Source organism: Neodiprion pinetum, chromosome 4 (genome assembly GCF_021155775.2).
Source record: "Neodiprion pinetum isolate iyNeoPine1 chromosome 4, iyNeoPine1.2, whole genome shotgun sequence".
In the NCBI taxonomy this organism is placed as follows: Eukaryota; Metazoa; Arthropoda; class Insecta; order Hymenoptera; family Diprionidae; genus Neodiprion; species Neodiprion pinetum.
This window is the reverse complement of record NC_060235.2, coordinates 16,327,980-16,355,297: the sequence shown is the minus strand read 5'-3', so window position 1 is coordinate 16,355,297 and position 27,318 is coordinate 16,327,980. Positions and strand designations below refer to the sequence as shown.

General features: G+C 37.6%; 5 protein-coding genes across 6 annotated transcripts; 2 read left to right on the top strand and 3 right to left on the bottom strand.

The window, feature by feature from the left end:
* The first annotated feature begins 2,537 nt into the window (after positions 1-2,537).
* LOC124218026 (cyclin-L2) lies at positions 2,538-5,715 on the top strand. Of its 2 annotated transcripts, none has more exons than XM_046624363.2 (4): positions 2,538-3,168; positions 4,205-4,389; positions 4,537-5,121; positions 5,280-5,715. In XM_046624363.2, the coding sequence occupies exons 1-4, from the start codon at positions 2,863-2,865 to the stop codon at positions 5,533-5,535; spliced, it is 1,332 nt and encodes a 443-aa protein (XP_046480319.1). In that variant the 5' UTR covers positions 2,538-2,862; the 3' UTR covers positions 5,536-5,715. The 2 variants fall into 2 exon arrangements, with proteins under 2 accessions (XP_046480319.1, XP_046480320.1); XM_046624364.2 differs by having other exon boundaries at positions 3,029-3,168; positions 3,412-4,389.
* Positions 5,561-6,750, bottom strand: LOC124218033 (leucine-rich repeat-containing protein 51). The gene is made up of 3 exons (XM_046624371.2): positions 6,680-6,750; positions 6,320-6,459; positions 5,561-6,196 (listed from the first exon to the last, which is right to left on the bottom strand). The coding sequence occupies exons 2-3, from the start codon at positions 6,435-6,437 to the stop codon at positions 5,721-5,723; spliced, it is 594 nt and encodes a 197-aa protein (XP_046480327.1). The 5' UTR covers positions 6,438-6,459; positions 6,680-6,750; the 3' UTR covers positions 5,561-5,720.
* On the bottom strand, positions 6,749-10,081 carry Chpf (Chondroitin polymerizing factor). The gene is made up of 6 exons (XM_046624348.2): positions 8,948-10,081; positions 8,557-8,864; positions 7,896-8,486; positions 7,535-7,810; positions 7,273-7,459; positions 6,749-7,164 (listed from the first exon to the last, which is right to left on the bottom strand). Exons 1-6 carry the CDS (start codon positions 9,591-9,593, stop codon positions 6,866-6,868), a joined length of 2,307 nt encoding a protein of 768 aa, XP_046480304.1. The 5' UTR covers positions 9,594-10,081; the 3' UTR covers positions 6,749-6,865.
* A 56-nt stretch (positions 10,082-10,137) lies between these two features.
* Positions 10,138-21,815, top strand: LOC124218017 (polycomb group protein Psc). The gene is made up of 5 exons (XM_046624339.2): positions 10,138-10,485; positions 10,904-11,025; positions 11,257-11,409; positions 11,493-11,866; positions 12,162-21,815. The coding sequence occupies exons 2-5, from the start codon at positions 10,905-10,907 to the stop codon at positions 15,777-15,779; spliced, it is 4,266 nt and encodes a 1,421-aa protein (XP_046480295.1). The 5' UTR covers positions 10,138-10,485; position 10,904; the 3' UTR covers positions 15,780-21,815.
* schlank (ceramide synthase schlank) lies at positions 18,560-25,740 on the bottom strand. The gene is made up of 7 exons (XM_046624365.2): positions 25,250-25,740; positions 23,458-23,575; positions 23,252-23,364; positions 22,793-23,123; positions 22,591-22,709; positions 22,355-22,499; positions 18,560-22,241 (listed from the first exon to the last, which is right to left on the bottom strand). Exons 1-7 carry the CDS (start codon positions 25,426-25,428, stop codon positions 22,116-22,118), a joined length of 1,131 nt encoding a protein of 376 aa, XP_046480321.1. The 5' UTR covers positions 25,429-25,740; the 3' UTR covers positions 18,560-22,115.
* Positions 25,741-27,318: the final 1,578 nt, after the last annotated feature.

Below are 27,318 nucleotides of genomic sequence, written 5' to 3'. Positions count from 1 at the left end.
AGCAACAATGTATGGACCCCTCTCCTTTTCTGATATTGCCAGCCAGTTAAGAGGCTTCACAGTGTTCAGTTTAGTGCCAGCAGCTCTCGAGGTAGCAAGATGGTAAGTGAATTACATAATTATTTTACATGTATGGAAAAACCGGCAGGTTTGACGATCGTCTATTTACTTTATAGATTAAGTGGCCTTATGTGATTTTCTTTTTAATTAGAAAAAAAGGTAATTTTATGATTTCCGGAATCTCGCCTATTGCCAGTGGTCTCAGATAGGAAATATCCTCAGGATTAGGGAAAAAATAATTAAAGAAATCCCACCTGTGCGCAAAATTGTTAAGAATCGATTTGAATACCAATAAATTAAGGAAATTTGGAAATTGAGGAAAGTGTTTTCCCAAAAAAAAAAAAAATAAATAAAAAATGATCGAAAATGTGTACTATATTCTTGGGCACTAGAATGGAATTCCCCACACATCTTCTTCCTATACAATCAAAAATAAAAACGTCTGACAATTCAAGGAAAATTAAATAAAGTATAAACTACGACTACAGGTCCTTCCCTTTTTTTCTCTTCTCAATCTATAAAGTAAATAGACGATCGTCAAACCTGCCGGTTTTTCCATACATGTAAAATAATTATGTAATTCACTTACCATCTTGCTACCTCGAGAGCTGCTGGCACTAAACTGAACACTGTGAAGCCTCTTAACTGGCTGGCAATATCAGAAAAGGAGAGGGGTCCATACATTGTTGCTACTGAAATAATTTTGTCGTTTCGATCTCGCATCTCTCAAACTTCTTAAGAAATGCTCGTCAAGACTGATATAAAATGGGCGTTTTTTTTTTTAATAAGGAAAAGTTTTGACAGTAATGGAAAATAGAGATTACTAAAAACAAATGAATTGTTTTTTAATAACACCGGCCGAACTAAATTTTAAAAGGCTTATGGTTGAATAAACTTCAGATTTGGGTTTAGCGGACCAAAATGCATAAAAATCATACTTGGTCTATACTTCCATAAATTTTTTTCTTACCAAAACTGCTAATTTTTGGCGATTTTTATGGTTTTTTGCAATTTACTCAAAATTTTGAGGGTGTACGGGCAAAACTGACTTCGGATTCGGATTCAGCGCGTCAAAATACATAAAGATAGGTAGGTCCGGTCAAAAGTACAGACGACTTTTTTTTCTTTGTGGGCCGGTGTTATTAAAAAACAATACATTTGTGTTTAGTAATCTCTATTTTCCATTACTGTCAAAACTTTTCCGTATCAAAAAGAGGCGCCAAAAACGGGGAACAAATCGATTCGCTCTCGGAATTTTATTGTTTCAATTATTTGTTCTCTTCCGGGTTACCCCCACTACAAAAAAGGTGGGTTCAGTAAAAAAAAAGCAAAAGGAAAGAAGGAAAAAATCGACCGGCTCTCGAAATTTTCTTTCTTTGATTTGTTTTTTCTCTCCGAAAATACAAAAAAAAAACCGAGATTGAATTTAAAAAAAAAAAAAAAAAAAGAGTGAACTGCGATCGAACCCGTGTCCCGCATCACTCCATCCTCATGTTTTTTTTTTTTTCGAGGAGGAAACCATATTTATTTAGATGAACAATAAATGTACAATATTTACAATGTTGCACTTGTAATTATCTTAGTTTATGTAACTCCGGCTTAAATTTTAAGCTCAATCTAACATTTTGTTTTACATTAAGTGGTTAACTTATTTTTTAGTGTTTTGTTTAAGACTTGAATGCAGTATTATAGCAAAGGCAGCAGTAATTAACTTAAATACAGGAAAACTTCGCGCAAAAACCTGTGATTGAAAATTCATCCTGATGTGGTATCCACTCAGCCACACCACAGCTACGTCCGTGATCGCGCGTTTGCTCGGTATGTTTATGGAGCTTGCTTGAAATTCGCTGATGGTTCTCTGGAAGATTCAGTTCGAGAAAAAAAAATTTCCTCCAACCACTTGCCCATTGCACATTTTGCATAAATGTTATCGAGCTGGCTTCGTATATTTTTCTATAGACTGCGTGTACAAATATTCGAGAACACCAGGCGTCACATATTTCCAAATCAATAAAAAAATAATATTTCATTAAAAAAAAAAAAACAAAGTATTCGGGCTGGGAATGGTTAATTATTCTGGTTCAGCGTCCGCTAATTGAATCCAAAATTTATCAAATCTGGAGATACTTTTATTCGCTGACATTCATAATTGAAAAAATAAAATCCCAATTCTTGCATTCCTGGAAACATCTGTGCGAGCGGGGACAAGGATGCGATTGGCAACCGCTTGCTCGAGCGACCGAGTATATCTATATATGTATACACGATTGTGGGCCACCTTCGGTGCATGGCCGCCTGGGTGTCGGGTCGGAAATGGGCCACCTTCGGTGCGTGGCCGCCTAGGTGTCACGTCGACGCTCCAACCTAGCTGGTATCACGAAAAGCCGAGCGTTGGAGATCTCCCTACTCATCTCTGGTAAGACCGCGGTCGAAATTTTGACGCGTCGCTTGCCGCCATTTTGTTATGTATTTCGGAACGCATAACTCGAGACTGATATAATTGACGCGGTCGTGGACATGGTGATGGAGCAAAAAGTTAAAACATTATTTCAATTTTAATAGCGTTAGTAGCCGCGGTAAAAGAGAATACGATTCAGATAATACCGTTACTTATTGTACAACGAATAGCTTTAATTTTACTACTTAAAGCAATCGATTCTCAGTGATTCCGTGCATCTGAAATCGCGATCCAAAACGTTCCGAGTACGTGACCCAAGCATTCGCACATCGTGTCGTCGTTCGTGTTAAGTATATGCCAGAAACAGTGTTGCGGGTGAATTAGATACTTCGAAATTGTTTAGAATGGGCACCCAAAAAGAGAAGGAAAAGGAAAAAGAAAAGGACAAGGACAAGGACAAGGACAAGGACAAGGACAAGGACAAGGACAAGGATAAGGAAAAGGAAAACTCAAATCAGTCAGCCGGAGGAAAAAACGCCAAGTCATATGGGAAAATAGTGCTTACCCTTCAAAATTGCCTCTTGCCCGAAGAGAAATTAAATTCTACTCCATCCCACTCAGACGGCTTAGATACGGAGACAGAAACTGACCTGCGCATCCTAGGATGCGAACTGATACAAACTGCTGGGATACTTTTAAAACTTCCTCAGGTGCGTATCGTCAGATAGAGTTGTATATGCTGATACATTTACTAAGATTGAGTATGAAAAAATTGAGGAAAGGAAATAAATAAATACCGAAGGTACGTCGGTTGGTTTTGCTAGATCAGAGTTGCGGAAACTGCTACTTTGTTGCCCCGCGGTATCGTTGAGCATTTAAGGCTTATTAAATTAGTTGTGAATCCACATTACATGACGCAATAGTCACGTTAACAATGTTATGTTGTTTTACAGGCGTCATTCGTTGACGAAAGGATCATTGTCTAAGGAATGATCTATGGACTACGCCAAATCGATGCATCAATGAAGCAACCGATCTTGGATACAGACTTGGTTCAAAAAGCATCAAGCCGGCGATACCCAAATTGAGCATCGGTTGAACCCTTGATAAAAAAAAAATTCTCAATCGACACTTCTGTGTACTATCAATATTGTCCCATGTAGGAACCTGTGCGCTTCCATTGAATAATGTTATATAGAAACAGGAACAGTCAACAAAGCGTAAGATATTTCCAGATGCATCCAGACTTATCGCTAGAAATATGGTATCAATATCACTCTGTTAAGATTTGTATTTATGGTACGAAAGCTCTTGAGACTGCATTTACTAATAGCATAAATACAGGGAAAGTAGTCTATTTTCGAAACTTAGAATCCTGTTTCGAATATTTATTCCGATTTCCATAGAATCTATCATAACCCTTGAATCAATGGGATATAACCAGCAGGTCAGAGAAGAGTTACCGTAAAGTATTTAGCATTGGTTTGGATGCTTTTTATTTTATAAAAACAAAATTCTTACTACGTACACGAAAGTAAAGTTTGAATATCTTTAAACGGCATGTGTAACTGGCGCTAAATTACGTTTGACTGGGAAATAATCGATGTGACACATTCATTGTTCCGCACAGGCTACTATATGCGCTTAATAACTCCAGGCAGTGATCCTCTAACGAATGACGTCGAAGTTTGGAAAGTATATTGCCTAGTGTTTGTTTATAATCATGTTTCTCATGTTTTCTTTCAGGTCGCTATGGCCACCGGGCAAGTGATATTCCAGCGGTTCTATTACAGTAAATCATTGGTTAGGCACAATATGGAAACAACGGCCATGGGATGCGTCTGTCTGGCGAGTAAAATTGAAGAGGCTCCAAGGCGCATCAGAGACGTCATTAATGTGTTCAATCATATTAAACAAGTTTCAAGTCAGAAGTAAGTTCTGCAATATTGAACAATGGGAATATTACCAATCAGATATTTGCAGCTTTCGTAGCTGTACATTTGAATACCAGCTAAGGTAAAAGATTGCTCTGCAGTAAAAGCACTTAACTTATAATTCTTTTCTATTTCTATTCACAGGACTATCCAGCCAGTCATACTAGACCAGAGTTATGTGACGCTAAAGAACCAGGTAATCAAGGCAGAGAGGCGTGTTCTGAAGGAGCTAGGTTTTTGTGTTCACGTTAAGCATCCGCATAAGATAATCGTCATGTACCTTCAAGTTTTGGGTTACGAGAAGAACCGTGCGCTGATGCAACAGTGTTGGAACTACATGAATGATTCGCTTCGCTCAGATGTATTTCTGAGACATCAGCCCGAGACCGTTGCTTGCGCATGCGTTTATCTAGGTGCACGCCAGTTGCAACTTCCACTGCCTGCGACACCTGCTTGGTTCAGGCTATTCAAGGTTAGTGAGTCGTCCATCAGAGACGTCTGCCGCCGAGTTTTACGCCTCTACGCTCGACCCAGTATCAGCGCTGAACAATTGGAGAAACGTGTCGACGAGCTTCGCAGACGATACGAAGAAGCCAGAGCCAAGGCGAGGGGTGGTGAAGTTGATGGTCATACGCCCAGCCCTCCGCTGCCAAAGCACCACAATGCTTGGGGAGGATTCATCAGCCGCAGTGGGACACATGCTGCCCCTGAAAGAGCAAAATCGCCCAGGTGAGGTTGGGATGACAAAGTCATTGAATCTATTTTCATTTGCAGTTAATTAATCTTTTGCGTGCAATTGTTGAAGTGCAAATTCACCTGTCGTAACAGCTGCAATAAAGCTGTACTTCTATGTAAGCATCATTAATGTATTCTTTTTTCATTTTCAGGCATTCTAGATCTACCAGCCTCTCCCCTTCCCGAACTGACATTGCAAAACATGGGAAGCGAAAGAAACACTCGAGTAGAAGTAGATCGCGGAGTCACAGTCACAGCAGATCACGCAAACCGAAAAAGACCCAACGGCGAAGATCAGGAAGCCACAAGTCGTCCCGAAGCCACTACAGATCTCGTAGTAGATCGAGAGACAGAGGGGGGGATCCAGATAAAACAGGGAAGCATCGAAACAAGCATAGACGCCATTGATCAGAAAGAATTTTTGTAAGAAAGAATACAATTTCATTTCCTATGCGACCATTGACACGTAATTTCGTCGAGTTATTATCTTGGGTATATTTACTTAAGTGTAATCGCGGCTCTATTAACAAATGATATGAATGTATTTTATTAAGTAACAATCAAATAAAAGTTATATTTCGAACGAGAGACGCTTAGGCGTTCATCATTTTCGAAAAACCAGCCGGAGGGGCTTTTTTCCTTTCAGCAGCTACTACTGGAGCAAAGTCCAAGTTTACCAGTTGCGGCAAGACTGTCAAGATGAATGATCTGTACGAGGGCACAGATTCTATTGGATTTCCGTGCAGTGTTAGGTTTCTTAGCTTGCACAATTTTCGCAACTTCGGAACGGTGTTCAAATTCGAAATTGCATTTCCGTGCATGTAGATTATCTTGAGATTCGGGAACTTCGTTATTTCATCGTCAATCTCGCTTATGTTGTTGAACGAGAGATCTAGCCAAGCCAGACTGCTCGGCTCTACCAGTACTCTGTTTACCAGATTTTCCAATCCACTCATCGAGCTCAACAAGTTGTTGCTAAGCCAGAGGGAACTCGTAAGGAAACGCTGACTGGAAGTATGCAAAGGCACTTTGCCCACACGGATAGATCGAGCCCGTTGGAAATCGAAATCTGAAAAAAATCGATGGTTTCGTTTGTTGGTTCAAAAATCTGTGTCAGTCAACTATTGCCCTTGATCTTTCACAAATTATCGAGCTTCTTTACAGTAGAACGAATAAATATCGTGGTTAATACCGTTCATACTCGTTGCCTTTTTGAAAGAAAGGTCCATGGGAGGCCCGGCTTGCATTTCCTCGTGATTGTCACGACGATAAGCTGATAATCCATTTCTTAGGCCGTTCGCATTCGCCATTTCAGAGGATATACAATTCAATCTGTAAAATTTTTCATTGATTCCACGCAGGTGATCAAAAAATTAATTTAGGTGTTCAAAAAATTAATCAGCCTTTAATTCGTTTAATTTATAGCATAGTGGAGGATTATATCGATTCAATGAAATCTCCACAACAATCCGCGGTTACCACGATTCTGAAATCAGGCTGGCCGTTTGGCATTACATATTTCATATTCTGATAACAAACAAACTTTGCTTACCAACTTCAAGCTCCAAATACTGAGTAATTTCATGTAAGCATGCCTTGAAAATCGAAACTAATTACAATATTGATATGTTAACGGCAATATACTTTATTTCAATCAACGTATAAATTGACAATATATTATTATCCTTTAGCATTTCTCTTTATGTTTTCAATTCATGCATAATAGTTATTCTAGGATTTAATTGCTATGCTGATACTGCAGTATGAGTTTGGCAAGCTGCCCACGATTACCAAGGTTTAAACTACGAGCTTTCATACAATCTATATGTGTTATGTCACTTTGAGTTCCTCTGCAATTCATTTCTTTGTACCGGATCTTCAATGCAGGTTCTAGTGCGCGAAACGGGTGCAAATTTCCAAACAAAATAAATAGTTCAAATGCAGAATTAATTAAATTCTGTTCGGATGGCTTTAAAACTGTTGCAATATCTCGATCCGCTCGGACAGGTGGAATTATACTTTCTGCCAATTTCCGTACTAGAATATAAATTTACATAGGTATCATTGGTGAATTTCAAACGAATGGTTAATTAGTAGTATAGGTCGCGAGAAAAATTTATGACAAGATTGTCATCAATTACTTACTCGATGTGTAATCTTTGGCATAAAATGCAACATGGTTGAAATTATACTCGTCGTATCTTCCATAGTTTCTGTTTATGTCTAATTCGTTTTCTTTGGCTTTTGATTCCGAGTAAGCGATATCTGGGTGATATTCGACAAAAGGCATTGGGCTGAATACTTGCCATTGGCTAATGGTATTCATTCGTACCTGTGATCATTTTGAGAAAAGGAGATACAGAACTGCTACAGCAAAAATAAATGTCGATAGTTTCAATTGACTTACTCTGTTCAAGTAATCGACTTTCAGCTCCATTTCAGTTTCAACAAATAAAATTAAACTTTCTGGGGAAAATTTCCTGACCACCAAGTCTGTTACAGCGATTTTTAACATTGGCTCCAGTTCAATCGAACTCACGCTCGATGGCAAGCGGATGGAAAGCCAGGTAACCTTAGATTGATCCTTTTTATATTTCTCTGTTAATGACAAAGCATGCTGTTTTACATCGAAAAACACATCGTCTTTGTCTTTCGATGGTGAATTTACATCATAAAGAAGCACCTGCGATGTAGAATGCACTTTAAATACGAGTATAACAGCTTTAGCGATTGAGTAACATATTTTACACGAATGATCCTGTACATACCACCATTAAAAACGTTTTGTCTTTTTTCTCCATGCAGGTTTGAGCGTAGTGTGACATAAATTTGATAGTTTCGTTCTTTTGAAACTTGTTAACTGTTAAAATCAAATGAACTCTGGCATTCTCAGTTACATATGGAACTGTCAAAATCTCTACTTTGCCAAGTGGCTTACAGATCTCGACCCTCTTCACTAACTCCTCCTTGGTTTTTGTCTCAGCAAAGACCAAGTCCAAAATATAATCCATGCCCCTCGAAGCGTCGTACCTTTTATAGCCGTTTAAGAATTTTTTGTATTCCAACATCCCCTTGTAATTTCCTTCGATTCTGTCGGTTGCTGCCTTTATCACATACTCTATATCTGCTTTGACGCTTCCTTCGAACTTCTGCATGTTTTTCAAACTCTTGTCTGAAGCCATGTGCGTTTCATTGAGGTAAGTCCATTTGACGATATCAAATCGCCCAGGAGGCTTGTTTCCTGGTTGATTGCCAATAGGCCAAGTCACGCTATGATCCTTCTCCGGTTCTAATTTGGCAGTCTTCAATATCTCTTGACGCAAAGTGGATATTTGATCTGTGACCGCTGTTAGCTCCAGCTAGAATTAATTTTGATGTCAATGCACAGTACGGATCGAAAGACAAAATTTGATTAACATGTAAAATTACCCTGGCAATATAAGCGTTGAGTTTGTAAATGGTTGAATGGTCAAAAACAGGATAAACACTGATTGGAGATTCCGAGTAATTCTGAGCTATAGATGCGTAAAGATTTGTCTCCAGGGCAAAGCTTTCATTAAGCACTGTGGATTTGATCGTTTGTCCTTGAATAGCGTCGCTACAAGGCAGAGATGAAGAGTGAACGATGCATCTACCAAAGTTAACATCATCGGAGTCGGAATACGTGTTTCTGACGCACCAGTCCAAGTTATTTTTCATCTTTCGGATCACTGAATTACTCAGCAAGATACCTGAATCTGAAAAGGTCATTAAGTTTAGTTACGATATTTATTGAAAGAACGAGTGCTCTGTGTTACTCCGTCTTATGAAAATCACCCACCCAGAGAGCAATAGGTACCAAATTTGCTGGCAATACCCAGATGAACGTCCTGGCTGATGCTGATTTTATTTACAAGCTTTGTCATTTTTCTAACATCTACATAGGTCAAATCTTTGATTAAATAGTAGTAATCGTAATCCTCGAGGTAATTGTCCGTTATGTATTTGAGTACATGGAATGGTTTCAAAATGCTTCTGGTATCTGTGAAGCCGACAATCCCAGGCAGCGAAACATTTGGTTTAGCTCCTTCCGTTATCGATATAAAGTATCTGATTTTGTCTACGAGATGAGCAATGGTTTTGTTCTGAGCTACGCCTCGGCTGTAAAGATATTCTCGACTCGTCAGTACTCCGACAAATAATTTCTCCCTTATGCCGAGCTCTGTCGAATAGTATCTAGGGCGCATGAAAACCTTGGGAGTTTTCTTGGCCCGCAACGGCTTTCCCTCAAGGTTCATCTTTGGCTCGTAAATGTCGCTGAATTTTGGCACGCTTAAAGGAGGTGCAAGATCTTCCACCGTCTCTAGACAGTCCCCGTCATTGGTCGGTGTAAAAAACGAGCTTATGCATAGTCCGAAGCACATGCCGAAGATCAAATATACGTTGCTTCGACAGTACGAAAGAAAGACTTTTGTTATCGTATTCATCGTTTTATTATCAGATACTGTATTGCAATACAATTTCTACAGTCCTAATTAGTTATATCGGATTGTTTGAATTATCTCATCATGTACATACATGCAACGATAATTTGTTATGGTTACATTTCAAGACAGAGACTATTCGAAGCTGTTATCAGTGATTGTTAATTGGTGATCGAAATATTATGTTAATAGTTAATTCAACGAATGGAATAACGTTAATTGTTAGCAGCTTTAGGAATAGAAATAGAAAAAATGGAAGAAATGAATCTGGTGGAGATGGAAGGTTAGGGAAGCGGAGCGGGAAATTTGAACGTGATATAAATCGTAGCCGATTATACGTAGCTCCCGTTATATCCCGATGTGTTAATTAACAGACTATATTGTATCCTCGATTAATGAATAAAGCAGTTTTGGTTAACTAGTTGACAACACTGCAGGATGACACTCGGTATTTTTCCTGTTAGTGGCGACCATTTTAAAAATGAACGCAATGAGCATACGCTGCTAGAACCCGGAGCCGGATGTTTTCAGCAAGGTCAATCGCGTGATTGTTTATCCGCCATTTTGTATTACTGTTCAGGGTCCAGTTTTCCTTGAAATTTTTGGCTCGCAGTGGTGTGAATTTTGGAAAATGAAAAGCATTAAACAATCTCGTGATAAATTTTGAAACCCACGCCGAACGGATTCGTTGAAAATCGTTGTTTCCTAACTGTATAAATATTCGGCGCGTTTTTAAACCACCCTCTAGCCCAATACGAAAAAAAAAAAACTGTAATAATGACGATCTGTGACAAGTTGGCTTTGACTCGCAACCCAACTTTCTTCACATTATTTTGAGCTCTAATGGCGATTACCAAATAAATCGTGGGGTTTTCGCTCCCTCCTACGACGCAAGGTACATTTCAAGTAATTGTTTCCTATTATCAAACATTCTTCAAATCGCCCGTTTGGAATGTCACACAAAATAATTCAGCATTTACTTTCTAATTTCATTACTTATCTATACACACACTTAGTGTCCACATATGATACAATACACACAATATGTGTACCGACGCAATAATTTCGGACTTGACCTATTTCTTCTCGTTCTTGAATTTGGTTTTTCATTCTTGCAAAAATCCGCCATCTGTTTTCACCGCTACCAAAACAAGCAGACCTCACAATCTGTGCCGCAACAACATTCAAAGCGATTCTGTTTAGGTTACATAATTCTACAACACCTGCTATGTCTATTTTATCATTCATCCTGCTCTATTTGTCGATCAATTATGAAAATTGACTATCAATGTTTCTTATCCGATATTTTGCAGAATGTCGGGACAGAGCGGAGGATATCGATTGCATTTATCTACCCTTAACGAGCAGTTGACTTGCAAACTATGCAGAGGATATTTTATAGATGCTACTACGATCATCGAGTGTCTTCACTCGTGTAATTATCTTTATATCATAACTATTATTCTATAAGAAGTGTAAGAAAAAAACCGTTTAGAAAAAATCAAATCATCCAAAACTCTTTACTTGGAAAAACGAAACTAATGCTTGTTCACCTCACATGTTCACTTCACAAGGAAAATAAAAACCTAGCCATAGCTAATCTGTTTTCCAATGCAAGAATCTAGAGAGTACTTCTTCACTCACTTTCCCTTTTTTCACTCCACAGTCTGCCGCAGCTGCATTATCAAATATCTGGAGAATAACAAGTACTGCCCGATATGCGAAGTACAGGTTCACAAGAGTAAACCGCTCCTGAATATCCGACCTGATCACACGCTCCAAGATATTGTTTACAAACTAGTTCCTGGCTGCTATCAGAGTTAGATTTATTTTGAACTGGTTCTCTCTCATTCCACCTTTGATATCACAGGCTGCGGGATTGACCTTAGTTGCATTTTGCAGATGAAATGCGATGCCGCCGCGAATTCTACAGCAAGCATCCTGACGCAAGGTCACAAGCCAGTTCTCCTGAATCTAGGGGCGAGCCGATCGAGTCTCACATTTACTCTCTGGACGAATCGCTGAGTTTGTCTCTGGAATATTACATCCCAAGCACAAAGGACCAAGGCGAAGGTGATAAGGAATCGACAGCCAAGACATTGCCCCGAAGATATTTGAGATGTCCAGCTGCAGTGACCATCTGTCACCTGCAAAAATTGATACGTGCTAAATACGGGCTAAGCGAAGCTCACAGAGTCGACATTATGTACAAAGAGGAACCACTATGTGGCAACTATACACTTATGGATGTCATGTACATTTACCACTGGAGACGAGTAAGTAGAATTTTTAAAACATAACATAAATAGCGAGATATAATATTGCTGATAACATTTTCTGTACTTGTACAGAATCATATTTATATTCACAAGGTGAACTGACTACAAAATAGGTAATTTGAGTGTCAAATGTTGAATTTTCAGTATGTGGAAAACTCTGGCAAAACTTGAATGACAACTTATATTTAGATCCTATCTTATTAGATGATTGTGATGTGTAAACGAAGTTAACTTATGCATTTCTTCATGCCCGCTTGTATTTATATCATGTTCTTACACCCGACTGTTGCAGAAAGTACCGTTGCATCTTAGCTACAGGATATTTGAGTCTTCGCCGAAGCGTTTAAAGCTGTCCGAAGATAATCACATGTACGAAAAAATACTTTCTAATACCAGGGTAGATTCGATCGAGGTAAAGCGTGAGCAGAGTGAAAAGCGCGAGTGGAAAGAGGTGCAATTAAAAATTTCCGAAACTGGTGTCATGAGCGTAACGAATATATCTAGTTTTGAAAAGAAAAGTGCTAGTAACGGAGATGGTAACTCAGAGGAACTGATTACTATCGATAAAAATGTTGGTAAAATCGAAAAAATGCCCGAAGGTGAAAAAGAGGAGAATAATGAAGCTCCGATACTGGAGAATTTGATAAAAAAAGAAGATCTTGACAAATCTAACGTCGAAACATTACTGAGTACGACGATTCCTAATTCTGAAGTAACAGAGAGTAGCCAAAACTTTTTATTCACACAGGAAACAAGAACAGTCTTTGCTAAGTCTGAGTACAACAAAAATATCGATGGCTCAGAGTCGCAGAAACTTAATCCTCTGCCAATGCTAGTAGAGAATCCCTCAAAGGTGGTAACAACGTTCGACACCGAAGGTGAAAGTCTTGTGGCTCAGACGCAGAAGGCCAACAACCAAAGCAAAGTGAAAAATAGTTCGATACAGGATTCAAGTCAGCTGAAAAATAGGCAGGAATGCACCACCTCGAGTACAAAAAAGGCTGAGAGTCGGCTGATGAATACGAATAATAATTTAATAAGTGCCGACACAAAGGGTAATCAGAGTCAGAAAGAAAATTCTAAAAATTCCGGAAAGGAGATAAGAAGTGCCTCAACAAGCGTCGAGATTAAGCAAAATGTTCCCAATTCCATGCTTTCCTTTCAACCCAAAGTCGGACAGGTGAACAATACTTATTCCAAGAAGATTCCAAAAGAAAAAAAGGGAACGCTGATCAACTCAAGGAAATTGGATTCAAAAATAGTTCCAGAGCAATCGAAGAGTGATGTTAAACCCTTGGCGTATTTTCCCATCACAAAATCTCAAGCGACAGCCACCGTCTCATTAACCAAATTGGCTACTACTGTCGTCTCGTCACCTCACTCCACAACGATGTCAACACAGGCTGTAAACACGCCCGTGAGCATACCACAGGGTGGCTGTCTCTTCGTTTCAGCCCCTCAGATGACGACGTGTGTTGTATCAACTACTACCACAATATCGAGTATTCGAAGTCCATCGGCTGCAAACAAAAGTATCCCACCGTCGCCCCAGAGGCTGGATTGCCAGCCCGCAAAACTGGTGGATTCTAAGCCAGATTCTACCGCGACATTGAAATCAGATTCGACTGGTCAGAAAGTCTTGCTGGTGAAGAATAATAACAACAACCTGCCGACCACCAGTCAAAGCTTAGCTTCCATCGGTCTTAACATTTCCACAACCCTACCTGGCTCGGTGGAAATGAGTCCAAACGTTTCGCATGCTGTGCAGAATCTTGTGAGCACGTCCCATGCAAAAAGCAATGAGTCCAAAGGTGAAAATAGTTTGAAAATCGGCAGTCCAAGCGGACGGCAGGGCCCCGCTCCCTCAGACATACAAATGGTGGCCCAGAGTCTAAATGCTCACTCTGGTTCGTCACCTATCAGTAATAGTCCTCGTTTGTCCTCGTTGCAAACTTCGACTGGTACCAAGAGAACGAGCTCGCAATCTGCCATCGAGATAACCAGCATCTATACAGTACCACCTTGCCCAGACGCCATTCCTATATCTTTGATGCCGATGAAGCCATCGGTGCGAAAGCACGAGATAATAGCCAAGGGGACAAATTTAAATGAAATATGCGCCAAAATTGGGGAAAGTTCTAAAGAGAAAATCAAAGCAGCTACAAGATCGAAGCCGGAGATTCCAAATCTATTGAAAATAACGAAAAAAACGTCAGTAGATTCTAACAAATGTATTCCTAACGTACCCAGCATCCCTATCTACACATCTGGCCAAAATATAATCCCGTCGGAAGACAAGCCGAACGCTTCGATTGGTAAAGAAACACCCAAGACCGGCTCTGTTGTTTCTACATCTCAGTCAGTCCCGACATCTGTGTCATTGCAGAAGGGTTGTTCCATCAAGAAACAGTCGCTGCCTGTCGGCTATAAAACGCTGCGGGATCCGCCGAAATCTTGGAATCCGACATTGTCGAAAAACAACTATGTCGCCGCGAGGAATCAGGCTAAAGAAATGCAGACCCAAAGTCAGGGGCTCACAGCATCAGACGGCAATCATGCCAAGCCGATAACTTCCAAGCCTGCCAAGATATTTAAGATGCGGAACATGCCACGATATCTTGGCAATCCGTCATCTGGCGTTAAGCGAATGTACGGAGTATCGAACGAAAGCAAAGACAAGGATCAAACTGTGCAGAATCCTGCGAAGAACAGCTCTCTCAGCATGATGACCATAGATCCTAAAACTCTGTCACCGATCGTGTCCAGCGCCAATTCGACCATCGTGACACCGCCCCCTTATTCTCCCACTGCGAGGAGCTACCAAAACACCCAATTCTCGAGAGATATGTGCCGCAATCCAGGTTCGCCGATATCGCCAAGGAATTCACCGATCAATATGCTCTCGACGAATCCCTTCATACCATCGCCCACGTTGAACACAAACCCTAAACTGATATACACCCACTTTCCGCCACCGTATCCCGACACAAGCCGGTTTCCGAACCCCCTCATAAGATCGCCGATCGGAATCCCCTCACATAGTGCCTTTCACAGCAGTCTGCCTGCCTCCATCAACAAATACCAACGCTGTAACTATCTTCCAGCAGCCGCAGGCTACACGACCGCGCCTCCACCTCCAACAATTCAAAAAATCTTACCCAGTATGCATTCTTCCCCAAAGTCACCGAAATCTACTTCAATCACTAACAGTTCCATATTTCCCATGGGCAAAAGCGAAGTGCAGCTTTCGACAAGGGTGGAGAACATCGCTTTGCACTTGGCTAAAAACGCGGCTCAACAAGAGCTCAACATATTCAATCTTTCCAAGACAGGAAATCCGACAACAAATAATTTCCCAAACCTATTGACGACCACCACTGTTACGCTTGTCACGTCTTCTGGGTTCACATTGACGGACACTTTGCCAAATGTCACAACCCAGGCAACGGTGAAATCCAAGTCTCAGCTGGAGATAAAAGTATCCGAGACAGAAAGTCCCAAACAAAAGTCCAAAGAACCGGAAACTGTAGTTCTTGAAAGCGCCGTTGGACCTCCTTTGACTCCGAAGGTGAAGAGTTGCGAGGGTGACGCAGAAGCGAAGGAAGAAAAAGATATTGAAAAGAAGAAAAAGACACTGACAAAGATTAACGGCGACGTAGCTACCCAAAATACAAGTCCTGCGGAAAAAGCTGAGAAGGAACAAAAACCGTCGAAAAATACTGAGGCAAGTTCGGTTTCTGCGGAGATTAAACAATTGAACTTGAAAGAGGTTGAGAAACCAGAGAAGCAGGTAGAAATAAACAGCGAAAAGATGTCCAATGAAGCTAAAAGCGAGGATATGGTTCGCAAAACGGGTGAACCGATTCAAGGAAAGAAATCGGATGTACAAAGAAACAAGCCGGAATCGTAATTGAAAGACGCGGGTGGTAATATTTGTATACTGCAGTTTTGAGTTAAATGATTTCGTCGGTTGCGTACTAACAAGGGGAGAACGCCATAACCGGGAATCGGATTTGGACGAGTCTTTTTCCTATTTCAGTACTTCACCAGAACTGTGATGTAGTGAAGTCACACGATGCAACTCTCAGCCGTTTACGAGAAAAAAAAATCGACAACGCTTATACCCTATTTACGTTACGATACTTTCAGCCGAGGTGAATTAGCCGAGCAGTTGATGCGATGGTTCATACGCGGGCGGTCCGGATTCAAATCTTGTCAATTTTTTCTTTTTCTTTTTTTTCTCTCCTGTGAATATAAATAAGTTTATTTCAAGTGAAAAATTGTTGTTTAAATTAAAAACACAGGTTTTTTCCTTGACAAATTAAAAAAATCAATCGAATTCCGCATAAAAATCATACCCGTTATTATTATTACTATCATTATTATTTTTACCACGATTACAGTGAAATTTTGTGCATAAAATATCAAATTTTTATTTCTGGTAAAGCCAGTTTCCAAATGAGTGAAACCTTCGCTTTCCGAGGGTTTTATCCCTACTTTGACCGCCCGTGTGTGAACATCGCACTAACCGCTCAGCTAATTCGCCTCGACTGAAAGTATTGTAAGGTAAATAGAGTATAAGCGTTGTCGAATTTTTTTTCCCGTAAACGGCTGAGAGTTGCATCGTGTCACTTCACTCCATCACAGTTCTGGTGAAGTACTAAAATAGGAAAAGACTCGTCCAAATCCGGTTCCCGGTTATGTCGGTCTCCCCTTGTAAGTGGCATGCTGTATATTACTGTAAATAGTCTATGGAAATATTGTTATTTACTATATTATGTGTTGAGCACAGACCTTACAAGAATAAGTTGGTTTTATCGATCGGGCGATTAAATTCGAACGTACTGTTACGTTATTGTACCCCCGATTTGTGGTTTTACCTTTTTTTTTTTTCCAAGTTGGCACGTTAAACGAACTAATCATTCTTCTCTTTTTTGAATTTAGCTTTTAAATTAAGCTGATTAGAATCTTCTTGCCGGTTAATTCGATCAATTCATAGGCAATTTTATTTTATCCTCGTGTACGGTCAGTTGTAGTTTTATATTATACTTATTTCATCCTTCCTGACTAAAACCATCCAGCCTTTGATAGTACTGTCAAATATTTAATAACAATTTATTATGTACTCACCAATACATGTAACTATATTACACAATTTAATGTAGTTATAAAAAAAGTTGATTAGTCGCATAAAGAGATCATCCAATTGTACATTAAATTTTATTTAAAGCGTTTATCACACTCGTCAATCTGTAAGTTAAAAAAAAAAAATTTATATTCAACTATTAATGAGGTTATAACAACCATTATTACTATGATCATTATATAAATATAATTTTAAAATATAAATATTATATATACGTATCTCACCTAAATTGTATAAGCGATAACAAAAACGGTTACGGACTATAAATGTTAACGCGTTGGCATATAATTAATGATTAAATGAACATGTTATTTAAAAGAATTCATTTTTATGTTTGTTGATTAACAAATAATTAATTTAATAGGACAGAGGCCTGAATATTTTTAATACATGCGATTACTATGATTATTATTCATGGATTCGCTCGCTGTAGATGAAAACAATAAGCAGATTAATTAATGAATTGATACATAATTAAATTATTACTTATTTCAAAAGAGAAAAAGAATACTACAATTATCCAGCGCCGTAATTTTTGGTAAAAGATACAGACGCATGAGAATAAGACTTGTGTCTCACAATAGAATAGTCAAGTGCAATTTTTTCACTGGTATGGCGAGCTCTTCTCATGGAATGTGTATAAGCAAAGTGTCGACAAACAAGAAGATTAATCGATTGATCAATTTTAAATGTACATAGATCTGGTTGCTCTGATGTCTGACCCAGAGAATTAATAAAAGTAAGAGAAGGACAAATTATGGAAACGTAGATGTAGTGAATAGAAGAGGATTATTTAAAAAAAAAAAGAAGATATATCTACCTATAGAGTTTTATGAAATTTTATCAACTTTAATATACATATACTATTATAGGTTTAGCGTAATTTTATACGATTGTAACATATATATAATACATATATATTATCGAATTTTGATTCCTTTCTCTCTTTTTTTGTTTCTTTTCTAAGAGTTAATAATATCGAAGTGGTGAATATTTTTCTTTAACGCAGAGCTAAGAGCATGAAGATGCGGCCTGCTAGTACTAGCTGAAAATCGTGCATATTATGAATAGAAATAGAAATGTTTTCACCAACCACATGACTTTTGTCAAGAGTAAATTTTTCAAGTCAATCATTAGCGCTATCCGTTGTTCATATTTCCGAAATAAATTCAACACTAAACGATTATCACAATTGTGCAATTGCAAATTAATTGTAAATTATTAATAACATATTATTTTCGTGCGTAGGTAAATACAATGATAGAGAGTGAAAAGGAGAATATAATGAAACGGTATCGAAACATATCACATTTCAGTCGAGACTCTTCATTATTAAAACGTATCTATCGATTCTTAACACACGCCAAAATGGATTAGAGATGCTAGAAACAGTAGCTCGAAGTTAAAAATCTATGGTCAGCCTGACACTCTTTTAATGATAATTCATCGTTTCATTACTGGCAAATATTTAACAAGTGCCTACAGGGAATAATCGATGTTAAACAGCATAGCGATTGATAGAAGAGAAATTTTTCAAATATCCAAACTTGTCTGGGAATATTATACAACGCATTCAACAATATCTATTCGACGAGTGAAGAATACCAATTGTTCAAAAGAAAATGAATTTTTTTAAGCATTGATTAATCAACCAATGAATTTTTCATACATGCAAATTAAAACTACGTCGAGACTGGTGCGATTGCATTGCCTAGCTCTGATTTCTATTGATAGTTTTTAAAGAAAACTAATCCTATTAATATTATTATTAATATTATTCCACCATACTTCGATGAAGTATAAAAGCGATGTTATAGAAACCGAAAATCTTTTGTAAACCTATTGCAAGTATTATACATAGGAGGGTTTTATAGTAATATATTTTTGTTATTTTTTAATAATTAACTATCGTCGACTTTAAGCGGACAGGATTCATTCTTAAACTGCGTTTCTTTCCTCTTAACAGAAATTTCCACAAACAATTCAGACCCTTTTTATGAAAGAAATGTTTTAAAAATATTCAAGCCGTAGTTGTACGAGGCCTTACCGTATTTTAACTCGCATATGTAGTGTATAAAATAATGTAAATCATGATATATATATTATATATGTGCGTGCGTGTGTACACACACGCACACACGCATGCATATATATATTAATAAATAAAATGAGTAACTCTGTAAGTAATAATGCATTATTATATGAACGATTTAAGAAATAACACTGTGATTGTTACCCGTTTGTGCACAGACATGATAATATGTTATTACGCATTGATGTTATTAATAATTCGGTAATAGTATTTAGACGAAAAAGAAAAATGAACAAGGTAAAGTTGAAGGGATATATATTCGCTTTTTTTTTTCATTGTCGATAAACTTGAAAATTAAAAAAACGAATAAAGTAGATAGGTGCATTATATTATATTACAGATTTTGAAAGGTTTGTAATGATTCCGCGGGCAAAAAAGTATGGAAGTAAATTATACAAAACTTGTAACGATAATAAACAGGAAATGAATTTTAGATCGGAGTATACTCCATATTATTTGTATATATGTATGTATTACGGTTGCAAATTTATAATATTAACATTATTATTATTATTATTACGTAGTAATATTTTAGTAACAGTAAAATTTAATCATTAATACAATTCTATACATAATAATGTACGTAATAATTATTATAAAATATCTGAATAAACCTTAATCATTTTTTTTCGATGTATACAACACTTTTAGAGATATTTAGACAAGAAATATATATTTGATTGACTATTGCACTACTGCAATTTATTCTTCAAAAAATCAACCCGCGGTTGTTTGGTTCTTCGTTTTACGTACCTGCAAAATTTTTACAGCATTCCTCTATTCCAGTCTCATTCTCCACAATTATTCGATTATCTTCACGGTTGCTGGTATAAATTTGATCGCAAAGGTAATGAGGCATCGTGGATTTATTTTGTTTGAGGCTTTTAATGTTCTGTTGTTATTATTATTATCATTATTATTTTATCTTCGTCATTTTGCACGGACAAAATTGTTTCTTTAATTCTCATTGGAATAAACTTTTCGATGTACAAAAATGTTTTATAGTCTTCTATAATGTATTATTGTTGTATAGGTAAATGTCGATATATTGTATACAGCTTGTGTGTTACATCTAGCTGTGCGATAAAAGTATTTTGTTTTACATTGTGATATATTATAATTATTATTATTATGGGTAATATAACATAATGTTCTTTTAGGGAACTTTGAACAAAGCAGTCGTGCATACTATAATGTATAAATCAACTTATACTTTTTTGTTCTGCATTCCTAATTATTAATGATATAACTTTGTAAATTTGAAATATAACTCAACGACTAAGCGATTCAACAAGCGTTATATCAAGCGGGAAAACATAGTATAGTCGCGATAAGTTTGTAATCTTACGTTTGAAGCATTGTAAACTGGGACGGCTAATTTGAATTTGAACGGCGGAAAATTTTCAAATATGCAGATAGTAAGGGAAATTATTTTGATATTCTCTATGCACTCAAAATTAAAGACACCTTTCAAAGATTCCGGTTATAGCAAGGCTTTGTATATGTATTCCTAAACATAATTGCTACAACACGTCCTGGCATTACTCGGTGATAAGCAAAGATGAAACGAATCATTTTACTTCAAGCTAGAACAAGTCCCCGGTAATACCCTAAAAGTTATTCAAATATAACGTTTTACAGTAACTTTGAAATTGTTTGGGAAACTTTTTGTCCGATTGTTTTCCCCACTTCCCCCACTTTATTTATTACTCGTCGTATTAATGAATACTAACGTACACTTAACTAATTAAATAATGATTACGTAGCAAGATTTTGAAATCTTGGCTACTTTCAATCAAAATTGATAACCAAGCTGGACAAGAGGATATATTTGTTCGTAAGTATTACCTACTTATATACACGTCCTTTTTTTTCCACATATTGATTGAGTTGTACCTACGCGTTTATAAATACTTTTTTCATCTCATGTTTATTCTACAAGTTGGAGGGTAAATGGATTTCACAAAGCATTGCTTTCCTGATATCCAATTACAAAATTATAACAGTAGATCATAAACAACGGAGTTTTTTGCGATACATATATGTTCATTAAAATTAATAATACCATTTTACAAGCCTCACTACTTTCTTTTTTCTTTTTGCTGATCTTATCTACATTTAAATGCCAATGTCAGAGTTTTTCCAATTATTTAATCAGTTTACACTTTAAAAATAATTTAGTATATCTATGCAGCTGCATAGATTTGTTCGTAGCTCTGAGAAAGAATTCTGAAATACAAATATAGAATTAGGAGTATTGGATTTAAATTGTTCAATTTTACTGTAAGCAATTAATTTTATACATATATCTCATACTGTGCTATACATACGAATACTTAGGTAATATTTAAAGTAAGAAATGATGGATTTTATTTTAATGCCTGTCTAAGTTGATGGAAAGAGTGAAAAAAAAAATGTCAAGGTTTACCTTTACAGGGATAGTTTATTTTTTGTACTTTGAGGTAATTTGAATGTGGGAAGATTGGAAAGAGAAAAATTGTGTGATTAGAGAGTTAAGAACTGTGTTACGCCATTTTTTAACATTGAAAATAAAATATTTCATGCTAAAAAAGAACAAACATTTTTATTAAAAATTTAAGTAATATAAAATGAGCGAATATTAATTTTCTTTGGGTCAGCTCGTGCCAGGAGTAAATATTTCTTTTGTTTTTGCCTTATATTTATTAATATAAATAAATAATTTCCAGCTTCTTTAGGAAAAAAGTGTTTGATTTTTTTTTTTTTTTGTGTTTTTTTTTACCGCATCACTTCATCATGAACTATGAATATAAAAATGTAGTTAAATTTTACCCTCTCTTTGTACCTAGATATACAATAAATGCAATGAGATGTAGTTCAGACGCTCCTGCCATTAGATAAGCTGGCATTTTTTAAATCTACATTATCACGAGTTCACGTATTGTATTTTGCATCATTGTAATTTTCAAAAAGTCATACAAACACTCGATTACAACTCCTTTTCTCTGTAATCATAATGTTTGTTCTTTTTAATGCTGCTTTTCCCTTTGATTTACTTTTACTTTTTGAGGTTCGTTCGAGTTGTTTGTGGTGGAAGAATTCATCAGGGAATCTGATATGTCTTCGCTACTACTGCTCCGTATATCACCTTCCATCTATATAAAATTCAACAATCACTCTTCAAGAACAGCGAGAAAACTCAGGTTTATAGTGAGCAATGAAAAGAATTTTGCAGAATTTTGTAAAATAAAATTTGACCGCTACAAACCTGTCCAGCGTAAAATGCGTTGTACGCGATTTTCAAAATCAGCCATGTCCATATCGCGTGCAGTACAAGTAATAAACTTAGCAACGCGTTAAATATGAAATACGCAGGGAACATAGGCACAATTTTTGGTGCTTCTATCGTTGTGCTGTAAGATAAGTAATACACAATGTATGTATTTCAGTGAGTTGTGATTAAAAACAAATTTAACAATTAGATGACACTGGTGAAGAATTTACCTGTAAATAATCCAGAATGGATAAACACCCATTCTTGTAACAATCCAGAGGATGGTGAAGATAACAAATATGAAATCACATAATTTTTGGTAGTTAGCATACTTTGCCATTTTTGCTGCCTGAAATGACGTGTGACAAGTGAAAAATTAGTTAATGTTGTCAATATCTTACTTTACTACTATTAGAAATATTAATATCTTACTTCTAAGAATATATCAGCGCAGTCGTGCACCAATAGGACTAGAGAACCAATTCTGGTCAAGTTTCCGATCCATGAAAAGCACATGAGAATTATAGTGGCAATATGATGAATGAACATTTGCCAAAAATCTTTTCGTTTGACGTCAAAGAACTGCGAGAAACTTAGCGACCAGTAAAACGCCATTGAGACCATGTAGTACCACCATACATCGCTAGTGACGGGATGAAAGGGGTAATTGTAATAGCAATTTTTTATTTCCCATAGCCAGGGCTTGTCCCACAATATAGTCAGACCGAAAGTAAAAGAATAAGTGTAGTACAAGCATCTCCAGCTAGAAAACAAAAGTTCACACATCTATAAAATAATGAAAAATCAACCATTTTTTTCTTTATTCAACTACAGTGCCAATTTGTTATAGGTATTAAGTTCTGATGAACAAAAACAAAAAATACTTCCGACCTATTTTCGCAGAATTTTGTCAACGTCGAAGGCTTGTCTTGGGATCTGCGGAGTCTCAACCACCTTTCAACTTGTCGCTCAGACCAGTCTAGCTGTTTTGCTAAGGCGAGCACCTTCAAATGCAGACATTATTACTCATTACGAATTACTGCACGTGAAGACACAATATTACAGATGGAATAACAAAGTGCAAGTGATTATCTCACCTGCTTGTGCTTTATCTTCTTTCCGGTGTAAGCTTTTTCTAATATCACATTCGGTGAAGCTTTCTTTGGTCTTGTATTTTTTATGCCTAGCGATTTGCCAAACGGAGCAAACCAGAACCTATAACGAAACGAGAATGGAAAGATTATAAAAGTGGTAGACTCAATTTTTTTTTTGTCAAATCAAGACAATTTCTTTTCTGACACTGAATCAACATCAACAAACAAATAAAATAAAGTGAAATCTACAATGAATAACTCAACTTTAATGTCATCAAAACCTAGATGATTTGGATGAATGAACATGCATCTGTGGGGGGAGACTAAAACTGGCATTGTCTAGATTCTTATATAACTACTCACCTGTTACCTTTTACCTTGAATGACCGATATCCACGGTATACTTTAATTGTGGTTATGAGTTTCGACACTGGTCAACCAAATACGACAGGAAAATTATATATTTTTTTCTCTTTCAATGGTAATTAAACATGGGTTTACTAGCATGGAATATTCGCAATATCTGTAGGATATTATAGAGACAAATGAAATTCTTTGTAACGAGAATTCAAGAAATGCCTCATCCAAACGGCAAATATATAAAAAATTCTCATGGTATGAAAAGTACTTGAGAAAATTTGGCTGCTATGAAAAGAATCGTTAGTATTGCTTTTGTGATATCAGGAGCTAAACTGTTGTGTGATGTAACGGAGTTTTCTTCCTTTACTTTCTATGCTGCACCTGATAGCAGTGTGTACGTTAGTCGCATACTAATTGCTCAACTCAAGGCTTATAACTGTTTTTTGCCTTTTACAAGTAGGTGTGTAAAGCCAATGTAACGGAGAAAACAGCATGTTCAAGCTATTGTGTTACTACATTAGCAGTCATTGTCTAATGCTACATAATTGCTCTCGGATATTCATGTTCCATTGTCAATAGTTGACATTGGATTTTTTGAAACATTGGAAAGGGCTTAAAGGTGGAAGAAAAATTGAACATACAGGAAAATATGAAAACTAATTAGTAGTGGCATAATCTAACCGGAACATCATAAAAGTCATTAACATGTTTTTGTGTATTAAACTCAAAACGATAAGTTCTAATGAATATCGAGAGATTAAATCCACCTCTCTCTCTCTCTCTCTCTCTGAATTTATTGTTTTCCAACTGTGGACGTTAATGACGGAAAAGGAATGAATTGAAAACCAATTACAGGTAGTAATACGAGCAGTAAGCAAGATAAAAAATATGTGATAAACACCAAAGTCCTTGAATCTTGTTATGAAAAATCAAGTTTCACATCTGGGATGCATATCGCAGGTCATAGGTGATAGATAAATCAAAGTTGATAGACGAGGAGTCAAACAAAGTGTGATATGCTCAATTAAAAATGGTAAGTTGGTAAGAGTATCGGTGTGATGAAGATAAAAGGATAGGGAATGAAAAAACGAGGTAAATTGAGTTTCGTGAGGTAAATATTATTGCTGAGATATTCCATGTATCTCTGAGTGTACGGATTAACCTTACCGTTGTTTATTGACATTAAGTAGGCGGGACGGTAAGCGTGATGAAAAATAAAGGCAACTTTGTTAGATAATTAATATTGTACGTGGGCACGATCACCGGCCGTAAACCGAAACCAATAATCGCGGGCGTGATACACGTGGTGGGAGGACAGCGTAACCGTCAAGGCATCAATAATAATCCTCGATCTGAGCCAAGGATCCGACGGTTTTGCCCACGTAGGGAAAACAGACTCGTTTTAATAACCATGATTATGTTGATAAATGCATACCGTTCGAGGACGTATCGCAAGCCCAGCATACCGATGGACATTATTATGGGGAAAATCAAGTGTCTGTAATCTAGGAAGTTGTTGTCTGCGGTGGGCGTGAGATCGGCCCACGTCGTGTTCGGCGGCAACCAAATGTCAGGGGACCAAAATCCCGCTGAAATATTTTGCAGGATCTCCATCGTGTTGTGTGAAAACCGTTTTTGCACTTCTATAGAGTACTAGAGTTGAGGTTAAACTCGCGCCGGGCAGTATCGCTCCTTTATAGTGTACTTAGGCAGAATGCGGCATTGAACGAACCGCGACGTGTATTTTTACGTGCGGCAAGTCCCTCCTTATTGCAACACACTCTTGCTGCTTAGCCTTACGACGCCCAGAAATTTCTCGTCTCGCAGAACCACTACTTCACCACATTTCACACTGACGCATGCCTAACTTGTAGGGTGGCGATGGCCGTTACCAAGCCGTTACGTAGCTGTCGACGTCCATGAATCGAATCAATCGTCTAGACACCATCGACTGCACATATATATACATACACATACCGCATCTCTGTATTCTTCGATGCAGCCGACAGAGTGCAACACCGTCGGCATGGACGGAAACGGAACGGCGGAATTGTACAACGATGAAAGACTTTGAAACACGGTCTTACATACAGGTCTAGAAACTCCCGTGGTGGGGGTATGTACTCTTATTGAAGCATCCCTCTATCGCAGCGACACTCGTGGTCACTAGGCGAAACGATCGGTGCTTCAATAAGAGGACATCCCCACCACTGAAATTTTGACCGAGTTTCTAGACCTGTATGTAAAACCGTGCCATGGAGACTAGAGTAAAGGAGTCCAACACATATGGCGGAATCGTCAAAAAGTTGTTCGTGAAAGCGATGAAAGATCTTGTAGTTCGGTATGTATCCGTAAGCGATCCAGCGTCTGGTTACGAATAGGATGCACACGTGAGGATCGACGATTCAAAATCACCGCGCTGACGCAGCCCGCAATGGTAGCGCCGCCAGGCGGATACATTCCGCGGATCGTTCATCACTTTCACCGACCATTTGGCTAGCATTGCGTTCGGACTCCTTACCTCTAGTCTCCATGGACCGTGCTTTGAAAAGCTCCAGCTAAAAATACGAAACCGTTGACCGTTGACTAAAGATATCTGAAGACTGCTAACCTTTTGGGACTTTACGAAATCAAAAATCGACTTGATAAATGCATCGTCAAGCGGCCCCCTCTGTGTCCTTCCGTGCACGCGCAACCCAATTCGGCAAGCGGTCAGTACGTGGGGGCGACAAGAACTGATGTTACCATCGCTCGTCACGTGCACTCAAATAAAGCAGAGTCGAATATTATTATCACGGAGGCTAGATAGCCTCCGTGATTATTATGCTTATGGCATGACGAACGGACAGGCTGAAATTTTCATACAACCCCGTGAGGACGCCTTATACTTTTGAACTATGCAAATTCATTTGAGCCTAATTCAGCAATATCGAGTCCGGTACTACCTAGTTAGATTGTGACTCTGCGCTGACCTCCAAACACAGAAAGTTATTACCAAGTGACACAGGTTTAAGATATGACCATATCTATCCGCTTTATTATACATATATAGACTTGTGGCAGTACCCGTGTTGATTATTAGGAATTTCGAGTTTGAGAATAGGTATTCTCGACAAAGTCGATACCATTTTACCCAGAATACCAGTACTTTTCCGGTAATTCCTATTAATAATATTACCCAGAGGATACATTTGTGTAATAATTTTAATGCCTGAATTTTGCCTGTGAGGTAGTGGGTAATTTTTGAATTTTATTTCTTAAAGAAAGTGAACTATATTATTATCGAGCATCTTTTTGTAAAAAGAATTCCCATACTGACTGGTAAATTCCGGATACCCCGTAAACTTTGACGATATTTTTTAGTCGGAATTATAGGAAACATTCATATTTTTATGATGATGTTCATGACAAAATAATTATCTTTTCCTATTTCCGTCAAGATATATTGTCAAAAATGTATGCAGTGTCCACAAATTACCAGTCGCTAGGAAATTTTTTTTACAA

Coding starts and splice junctions, on each gene's coding strand:
- LOC124218026 (XM_046624363.2), top strand. CDS start 2,863: ATGGGCACCCAAAAAGAGAAGGAAAAGGAAAAAGAAAAGGACAAGGAC. Junction 3,169..4,204: donor TACTTTTAAAACTTCCTCAG/GTGCGTATCGTC, acceptor GTTTTCTTTCAG/GTCGCTATGGCCACCGGGCA. Junction 5,122..5,279: donor GAAAGAGCAAAATCGCCCAG/GTGAGGTTGGGA, acceptor TTTCATTTTCAG/GCATTCTAGATCTACCAGCC.
- LOC124218033 (XM_046624371.2), bottom strand. CDS start 6,437: ATGGCGAATGCGAACGGCCTAAGAAATGGATTATCAGCTTATCGTCGT. Junction 6,197..6,319: donor AAAGGCAACGAGTATGAACG/GTATTAACCACG, acceptor GATTTTTTTCAG/ATTTCGATTTCCAACGGGCT.
- Chpf (XM_046624348.2), bottom strand. CDS start 9,593: ATGAATACGATAACAAAAGTCTTTCTTTCGTACTGTCGAAGCAACGTA. Junction 8,487..8,556: donor TCAACGCTTATATTGCCAGG/GTAATTTTACAT, acceptor AATTAATTCTAG/CTGGAGCTAACAGCGGTCAC. Junction 7,811..7,895: donor ACAAAACGTTTTTAATGGTG/GTATGTACAGGA, acceptor TCTACATCGCAG/GTGCTTCTTTATGATGTAAA.
- LOC124218017 (XM_046624339.2), top strand. CDS start 10,905: ATGTCGGGACAGAGCGGAGGATATCGATTGCATTTATCTACCCTTAAC. Junction 11,410..11,492: donor AGTTCCTGGCTGCTATCAGA/GTTAGATTTATT, acceptor TGCATTTTGCAG/ATGAAATGCGATGCCGCCGC. Junction 11,867..12,161: donor ACATTTACCACTGGAGACGA/GTAAGTAGAATT, acceptor CGACTGTTGCAG/AAAGTACCGTTGCATCTTAG.
- schlank (XM_046624365.2), bottom strand. CDS start 25,428: ATGGAGATCCTGCAAAATATTTCAGCGGGATTTTGGTCCCCTGACATT. Junction 23,365..23,457: donor AGAAGATAAAGCACAAGCAG/GTGAGATAATCA, acceptor CTGCATTTGAAG/GTGCTCGCCTTAGCAAAACA. Junction 23,124..23,251: donor ACAAAATTCTGCGAAAATAG/GTCGGAAGTATT, acceptor TTTGTTTTCTAG/CTGGAGATGCTTGTACTACA.